We start from the raw sequence: 9,463 nt of genomic DNA, 5'->3' as shown, positions 1-9,463 counted from the left end.
CCGCCTGCAAATCTACTCTAAACCAATGACGCGTACGCTCCCACCGGGGGGCTGGTGGGGGGGGGCTCCGCATAATGACTGCCAATCAGGATCAACAAAGTCGTTGTGCCCCAAAGCAAGGAGAGATAAGATGGATGACTGGCCCCGGGGCCCCTGAGCAGCAACTGGCGCAAACACAGCTTAGGGATGGATACAATATGTCACAATATAAGTCACAGGTGGGAAAACCCCGGTGTGTGTGCGTGTGTGTGTGTGTGTGTGTGTGTGTGTGTGTGTGTGTGTGTGTGTGTGTGTGTGTGTGTGTGTGCGTGCGTGCGTGCGTGCGTGCGTGCGTGCGTGCGTGCGTGCGTGCGTGCGTGCGTGCGTGCGTGCGTGCGTGCGTGCGTGCGTGCGTGCGTGCGTGCGTGCGTGCGTGCGTGCGTGCGTGCGCAGGCAATCTACGCAGATAGTCAAGTGATTTAAAAAAACATGACTGATGGTTAAAATGTATGAAAAAAAAAACTCTGGAAAAAATATACACTATTTTCAAAAAATTAGGAATGAGCAAGTACCGATACCAGGTATCAGTATTGGGCCGATACCTGGCCTTATTTCAAGGTATCAGTACTGGCGCCGTGCTCTTTTATTTTCATTAGCAGGGACTAGAAATGAGAAGAATAGAAAATTGTTGTTTATTTTAGGCAAAATGCTATATTAGGATATATACAGTGGGTCTTTCTTTAAAATTATATATCAGGGTTTTTTGGCGTTTTTTTGGGGGTGGGGTTATCAGAACTACTAGTCTCTTGTATCAGTCTGGAAAAAAGAACTTACATCGAAAAATAAATAAAAAATAAAGAATACTTTTGAGAATTTGTCATTTATTTTCAGTGTAACAAAATATATATTCATACATTTGAGGGGGGAATATATATTTTTAAGGGAGCAAAAAAATCATCACATAAAAAGACTGATATTTTGGTATTCCAAGATTGAATGCGTCTGTGTAATGGTTTGAGGAAGGACATTTTGACCACTCCCCCGAAAGCCGGTGTCATGAATCACACATTTTTACAACACATTCTGTTTACGAGCCGTTCTAAAAGCGAGGCAGGCCGTCGCTTTCCCATCTTCATGGCGAATCCTCCAAATGACTGTCAAACTTTGACTACCATGTTCCGCCCACATTAGCTAAATGAGCTTCTCCTTCTGTGAAGGACACTTTCTTAGGTGATTTCTTAGTAAGAGTTCGCCAAAGAGAGTACTTGCATGTACAGAATATCTGCTTCAAACCAGGGGGCGCTACTGAGCAAGTTTGGGGATGTACTTACAGTACATTGACATCCGTTTGGTAAAAAAAATAACGTGACATCCGTGTCGCTGTTGTGTTCTCATCTGACTCGCCCTTGTCAGCACTCGTTAACCTCCGCATGGACTCCTTCCCCCGCTCTACTGTACTGTATGCTCTCCTTTAATTAAAGACACCAGCTAATCTCGCTTCCCACCGCGGCGCTGCCTCGTGCTTGTCACCTCCGGATGATGGGCGGCTAAGTATAGAGCTTTTCATTTGCATGTATTGACGCCGCGCGTTATAAGGTCAGCGGGGGGATTGATTTAAAAGCACTTTGAGCTCTGATGACTTTCACTTTTTGAGAGAGAAATTCTCGTGTGGGCGAGGACCAAGCGGCAGGCATCTATGCATAGGAAATCATCAGTCGACCTGCACTCCTCAGGTAGGAAACAATATTATGTACCAGGAAGTCGAAGCATTTCTTTTTCCTAGCGAACGTTGGAAAATTTAAATGAATGTAAAACCATAAATTACAAAATAATGTAAAAAGCAATGATGATTCCTTTAAATAGGCTTTACGCAATCAGGATTTTTCGTCCGATCAACGAAACATTAACCGATCAACGATTTGATCAGAAGATCGAGCAATATATCTATTTAAAAAAAACTTTTATATTTACTAAGGATAGGGACTAAAAAAGCACCCAAAAAAAATCAAGTATAATGAATGCCAATTGAAATGCATGGGGAAAAGAAATCTTCAAAAAATGACAAACATTAAAATATAACATGTAATGTCTTATTTTGTGGAGACGATCAGTGATGTCATTGATCGATCAGACAAATTAAGAAATTACAGCCGATCACCGATGTTGCATAAAATACTAAATATTGTCATCCCAATCTAGCAGATCAGTGTAAAGTCAAATTTTAATTAAAACAAAGGATGTTACTTAAATTAAAAAATAACTACGGTAACTTGCATTATAATGTAATGATAATAAAGTAAATACATTTTAATTGAATAACAAAAATCCAGGGAAATATAATTATATTAAAAGGAAAAAACATCAATTTGCATAAGAAATACCTAACTTTAAACATTTTAATAAATCAAAGAACAGCGGAAATGTTTAAGCTAAATAACATTCCAAATGCATAAATTACAAACTTAACATTTTAATTAATTAACTTAAAAATACTAAAATACAAATTTTAGAAATGAAAAAAAAACAATTTATATTTTGAAACTTTATTTTTGACAAATATGAAATAACACTATTTCATGTCATGTTAAAAAAGCAAAATATTTTTTTTATAAATGCTGTAAGAAAGCAAACATTGGAGGCTAAGAACCGCAATTTAATATATACAGTCAACAATTATTGTGATTGTGTGTTAAAGACGATGTATCTCCATTCTAACATATATTATATTCATTAGGATCTTTATTTATCGCTGTATCCATGATTTTATTGTATTTTTTTGTATGTCTTGTTGTTTTGCGACAAAAAGGGAAAATAACATTTTTTTATTGGACAGTGACATCATAAAAGTCTGTATTGCTTTGTCCCCTAGTAAAGTCAAGCTCATTTGCATACAGAATCATCTTCCCTAAGTGGCTACTCCAGCAGCTGTCTGGCGTTTGTTAACCAATAAAAAAAAAAATACTGATTAACCTCCATTTTACAGTTATCAAGAGATCTATTGAGGGGAGGGCGTCAAGCTGATTAGATTAAATAATGCTCCAGCTTCGGAGACGGAGCCCTTTAGCAAATGAGGCCGTAAAAAGACGCTTTTTGGATTCCCGAGTACAATGAAATGCGGGCGTCAGGACGACGCACCGTACGGCTTTGAGCCCGCACGAGACGTCGCTTAGTGGCCCGTCGACGCGGCGGAGCGCCCGTTTGAGCATCCATCACTTTTTTACGGGCCGCGCTGTTTGCATATTTTCCCCGCCAATAAACAACATGAGTGATGTGCCGCGTAATGCGCCGTAATGGAGATTTATACAATCGGTTGGGGGTGCGGGGAGACAGTCCGGGAATCAGGTGGGGCTGCGTCCGCGTGATTTATTTCATTTAATTAGATCGCTGATGTAAAACAGCTCGCAGGGATAAAAAAAAAAGAAAGAAAAAAAAGTCAAGACGACTGTCGAGGGAGGTGTAAATACTAGCCGACTTTTCTCTGCTTGTACACAACCTTGCATTTATTTACAATGCCTTTGCAGTGATTCTCAAAGGTACGAGTCCCACTAGTGGTATGCAGGCTCCCTCTAGTGGTACGCAAGAATCGCAGCACGTACAGCTTAGTTGTATTTAACTTTTAAGTTAACGAGAACTTATTCACCGCAAGCTAGAGATAACCAAAATTAAATTACAATTTCAATTATTACACTCTGGTTACAAAATCTGCATAATTGTAAACAAAAAAATAATACTCGTTTTGAAATGTTTCAATTTATACATTTGAAAAAAAACTATTTTACTTACTAAATAACACATTTAACACATTTAGTTTCATCCAAAAGAACTTATAATAATTGTAGTGTTTCAAAGAATTTTATTTGTGACGTTTTAACATTTTCTTGTTTTGTACCAAAACGGTCCCATCTTGAGCCTCTTTAAAAGCTATTGTTGGCACGAACATACAGTCGTTCTTCATGGCTACATTCAAATCTTGCTAGCAACGTAAACACGGCTAACTAAGCATTAAACTGTATTTCTGGTCCATCTTGAAATTTGACCTGAAATATTTCACCTATAACTTTTTGGGAGTCAAGTGTATGACAAACACGAATGTTAATAAAAGCAATGTTCGACTTTACCAAGCCTTTTTTTTTTTTTTATTCTTCGTCTCATCTTTAGTATTATTTAGCCAACAATTTGAACCTGTAACTGACGACTTCAACCGTCCTTATTTCCCGAGGGAAAATAAGAATTTCGTAATGCTTGAAGTGTCAATTAAAAAGCTAATTTCATCAGCGACCACGATGGCAAACCTTCTGAGTTATGAGGCATCTATGCAACTTTGGTCAGCAGAAATCTACATAATGAACGACCCTGTGATTTATGCCCAGTCTGCAAATGCGGCTTTGGACCTTTAGGGGTTCTAATGGCTTTTTTTCTTTTTTCTTTTTCGCCCTGGAATTGTCTCCTGAGCTACTTGTCATTAAATAAAACATGATCCCTCAGGAGCTGCTACAAGCCTATAAAAGCAATATGTTAGAAAGCCACCTTGAAGCTTTTAGATGAGATGTTTAACATTTGAGTAATTTAGTTCAATCAAACCATTTTTCTAAAGATAAGCTCTGTAAACTGTCATTATTCAGGGTTAAATAGGAGATTTTCCAAATTGTTTTCCTGCAATCATTAGGAAAAAGAGCTCTTTTTTTTTTATTTAATTTTTTATAAATCAGACAGTAAGAGCATTACAAATCTGCAGATCAATTTATGGTACTTCCGGGGTAATTAATTCAACGTGATCTATTACATATTCAAATGAAAATCTCCATAAGAGGAATTGAAGAATCATCGGCACCAAACTTTGAGGCCGCGGTTTAGTGCGGCAGGCCTTCTGACAAATCAACCATTGTCGTTTGGGACAATAATTCATCTCTTCTTTCTGATTGTCATACTTCATGAGAAACCAAATTACCGTAATTTTGACTTGACTGCTGCCAAAAAGTGTCTACAAAAATGATGCCAGGAAACTACCCAAGACCCCCTTTCAGAAACGTCATAAGTGGTTTTGTTTGCGTCGACTGCGAAGGAACAGAACTCCATCGTAAACAGAAGACCGTCTCGTAACTACAATCGGGCTGAATCTGAGCCCAATTCCTGCTTTACGAACAAAGTCAACAAAGGCCTGATTGTTTCTAAAATATTATTCTGAGCGATAATCTACTTCATTCCTGACAGATCTGATGTAGCAACATTTGTGGGCGGGCGCAACTTCCTGTAGGACACTGGAAGTAGCAGTCTGCCTGTGCCCTGATCAAACTCACCTAAATTGTGTTACACTATCTGTGCCAATACTTAGACATGGTTCTAGCAGGCGTAAGGTTAAGTCAACTTTCAGCCACCAAATCAGTCAGGCACCGCCAGCAGGCACATGCCAAAGGGAAAACCTATAGAGCCTATAATGGAAAACAACATCGATGGGCTAACGCAAATTAGCATCAATGTTATGGGAAACCTTCAAACGAAGTGCTACTTTAACACACGGCAGCAACAGGCAAATATTCTGTCTGCTCTGTGGGAGCAATAACAATTACATTTGGGGACCGTCTCTGCCTTAATTATATGCTGCATGTCTTTCTGCCCAGCATATAGCACAACAAAGTACTACTTAAATTTGCCTATATGTTGTAAAAACCCTTAAACAATCATGTCTACATTTGCGATATAGCGGGAGGCCATGAATGGTGGACCACAATATAGCAGCGGAGCATTAGCGGTTCACCTCCAACTGTACATAAGCCCCCCCCACTCAAACACACACACACCAACAAACCCTCAACACTTAACCCCACCGTGTGTATGCAACTAACCTGCTTTAAGATGTACCGGTGGCGGCGAAGGTATGGTGCGAAACGGCATCAATGGGCTCCGGCACAAGATGGGCAGCCAGGCGGGGCGGATGCATGAGAGGATTTTGGAGGGTTGCGTTGAAGGTTCCCTTCAGCACTGTGTTCATGATGCCCGAACTCAACTGCGCAAAAAACACGAGCAAAGAGGATAACAGCGTTCATTAACTTTCTAAAAACAGTTATGACAAGGGTAAACTTTTTTCTTGAAGTTTAAATCTTTGTTTTACAGTGGTTAATGATCAAGCATGTGAAAAACAAAAATAGGTTATGACTCTTTTGACTTTTACATTTTCACTGTTGCACTGAAAAATCAAACAATACCCCAGAGGCAGAAAATATTTATTGTATCTGCGAAATCGATCATGACATATATATATATTTTTTTCTTTTCTTTTTATGAAGACCTTTGCCCCCGGATTTGACGGCACTCTATAGCGCAGAGGTGCCCCAGTCCGGTCCTCGAGAGCCCCCTATGCGGCCTGTTTTCCATGTCTCCAATCCAATGATCAGCTCATCAGCCAGCTTTGCAGAAGCCTGATAACGAGTCTGATCATGAATCAGATGTGTTCGTGTAGGGAAACAGGCTGGATAGCTCTCGAGGACCAGACTTGGACACCCCTGGTATAAGGAGATAACTTAAGCTCACTGCACATTTAAACAGCACTACAAAAGGGCAAACTTCCTTCATAGCAGATATGGAGTTATATCAAATAACCACAAATCCTGTTTTCCACCCACCCACGCAGGAAGTTCTCGACAAACTACTTCCTGTGCGCTTATCCACCCCGTCAAGCCTTCCCTCCACTGTGACCTCCTGGTGATCGTGCACATCATCAGTATGCCTGAAACGCCGTAGCGGGGATTTAGGCACAAGAGGCCAGAGCGCTCAGATCTCCGTTTTGATCCTGATGGGAAAAGGGTTGCGGGTTCAACTCCGGGTCAACCTCGGAGGGGGCGCGCTGGAGGTGGATGGTTAAGAGCCCCTTTGGAAGCGACGACACCATCGGCATGGCAATAATGAGAAAGATTATGGGATGTTTGGCTGGGTCAGAGAGGGGAGAGGGAAAAGGGGGGGATCTATGCAGGGAACGGTGTTAGTGGGTCGGAACACAGACGTGTACATGAGTCTTTCCCACAGCACACACGTGCACACACGTGCACACACGTGCAGGACAAGACATAAAACGCAACGCTAACTTTGTAAGCTAAATGCTAACTATTGACACACGCATGCATAGTCGTAAATTCACCGCCTACAATAACTCATTTTGTATATTAATATTATACACACAACGTTAGAAATCACCAATTCCATTTCCAGCATGCGTGTTGGACTCTTGCGAATCAAGCTGTCTCCGGTAAGAAGCGCGGATTACGCCACATGCGCTATCTGGATCTGGCCGTCCATAATCGCTTCATGTGCGAGCTTTCACGGATTCACTTTCTCAACGCAAGAAGGCAATGGGAGTATTTCTCAGTAAAGGCAACTCTTTTACTACAGTTTATGTGTCGATTAGCCTGTAAAAGCGAATACAGAATAGGGTCAACTTGTCAATTTGGGGGTTTGACAGGTAGAATTATATATATATATATATATATATATATATATATATATATATATATATATATAAAATTCTACCTGTCAAACCCCCAAATGCGAATTTCATATATATGGATGAAAAAGGGACATTTTGGGGAATTTATATATATATATATAAATCCCCCCCCCCCCCAAAAAAAAAAAATATATATATATATATAAATAATTCTACCTGTCAAACCCCCAAATGCGAATTTCATATAGATGGATGAAAAAGGGACATTTTGGGGAATTTATATATATATATAAATCCCCCCCCCCCAAAATAATATATATATATATATATATATATATGAATAATTCTACCTGTCAAACCCCCAAATGCGAATTTTATATAGATGGATGAAAAAGGGACATTTTTGGGAATTGGGATAAATTCCCAATTCCCAAAAATGTCCCTTTTTCATCCATCCATCCATTATCTCAACCGCATTGTGCACTGCCAAACCGTGAGCCCTGCACACCCCCATAAAAAAACAACAATAACATCGAGTCATTATGTCATAAAGACTTCAAAACACAGTTATATTTTTTATTTTTTTACCCATACGTTATATTTATACGTACATACGTAATAGTTATAGTTCCAAGTGTCCTCGTTTTGGGAAATGAAAATGTGGTCACCCTACTACGGTGTAGAAAGCAATTCGTCAAGCATTTTATGTCACACCACAGGCTGGCTTCGCTAGCAACAAGGAAAAATATGTATATTTATACTTCTATATAAACCTATTGCGGGTGATAAACGGCGGTTTACTGTAGTTCCGCACTGGCAGTGGAGAATGCCGTTATATTTCACAGCATATTATACAAGATGTGTAAGATTAATGGCGAGATGAACATCCTTTACATGCCTGCTTGGATATTAGCCGCCATTAGGGTCCATTAGATGTACTGTAGAAGCTGCACATCATTAAAAGTGTAACGCAGCAATGTAACCTCGCCTGAAGAGTCTGGCAGCGAGAATCATTAAAAGTCTGAAAAGTCTCATGTGGAGCCGGCGCATCAGGAGATGTAAACAGAGGAAGGTTTGCGGATAGCGAACATTAAAGCCACGTACGCTAGATTTACATCCGTGCTTTCGTTTAGATCTGTTTCGTCGACAACCGAGTCATTTTATATTGAAGTTCAGCACGCGCGCACGCACACACAAGCGCAATGTTAAATGAAGCTCAACCAATGATAGCGATGTCGTACGTGGGGAAAGGTAATCAAGCCTACTCTCCAGAAGTAGTCGCCTCACGTGGCACGCCGGAGCCCCTGAATGAGCTCCATCAGCGGGCTAATGCAGCTGAAGAAGGCAGCGATAGCACATTACAGCCACTTTCATAGACCAGCGCACATGAGCACGCATTGATGCTAATGCCCAAATAGGTCCAATTCCCCCTGCACCGCCATCTGCTCGCCAGCAGTTTTAACAACCTCCTTCAGCTCCGCTCCGTCTTCCCTCCCCGCCTTCGCACATCCCCTTCGCGCCGCACTCATCTTTGCCACCCTCTCATCCCGGCGCAGAATGAACGGCCCGTGGTGCCGAAACGTAGCCGCGGTCACGAGTCTAATTACTGAGACGTGGGCTTCGGCATGTCCTCCGCACGAGAGGTAAGGGAAAGGCAGTTAAAGTTTAAATTGAGACGGCGTGTCTTCACTTCCATACACCTGTTCAATTCCATAATATCGACAGCACGTTGCGCACATTCCGATAATCATGAAAAATGTGAAAATATTTGTTTTTCTCCCGTGCGACCAAAGCTAGCAAAGCGCCCCCCCCCCCTTCCCCCTTGTCGGATGTTTGCATAACGCAGTGGAGGGCCGTGTATTTGGTACTTGGCTCTTCAATGTGGATTTACAAACTTAATCCACCCTTTTAATACCATCGAAGGCCAGCCCATGGCTTTAAAAGAACAAATTTGAAATTGGGTTGGTTAAGAAACAATCCCATTTCTAATATAATTTAAAATTAGGCCGCACAACTGAATCTGAAGGCCAAATATTAGATTGACAT

General features: G+C 40.8%; 1 protein-coding gene across 5 annotated transcripts in view; it reads right to left on the bottom strand.

Annotated features, from left to right (window-relative positions):
• The window catches only part of stpg2 (sperm-tail PG-rich repeat containing 2), a 118,967-nt gene that overhangs the window by 76,457 nt on the left and 33,047 nt on the right, over positions 1 to 9,463 (bottom strand). For all 5 annotated transcript variants that reach the window (XR_015094889.1, XR_015094888.1, XR_015094887.1 and 2 more), the window contains exon 12: positions 5,823 to 5,983. Coding sequence is in view for 2 of the 5 variants with exons in the window: in XM_086076681.1 (XP_085932807.1) it covers positions 5,828 to 5,983 (156 nt within the window). In the remaining 3 variants the exon portion in view is untranslated. The remainder of the gene's footprint in view (positions 1 to 5,822; positions 5,984 to 9,463) is intronic.

The sequence above is a fragment of the Leptonotus elevatus genome, chromosome 5, assembly GCF_054856555.1.
Source record: "Leptonotus elevatus isolate MCC_2025b chromosome 5, RoL_Lele_1.0, whole genome shotgun sequence".
In the NCBI taxonomy this organism is placed as follows: Eukaryota; Metazoa; Chordata; class Actinopteri; order Syngnathiformes; family Syngnathidae; genus Leptonotus; species Leptonotus elevatus.
This window is presented reverse-complemented; position numbering and strand designations above follow the sequence as displayed.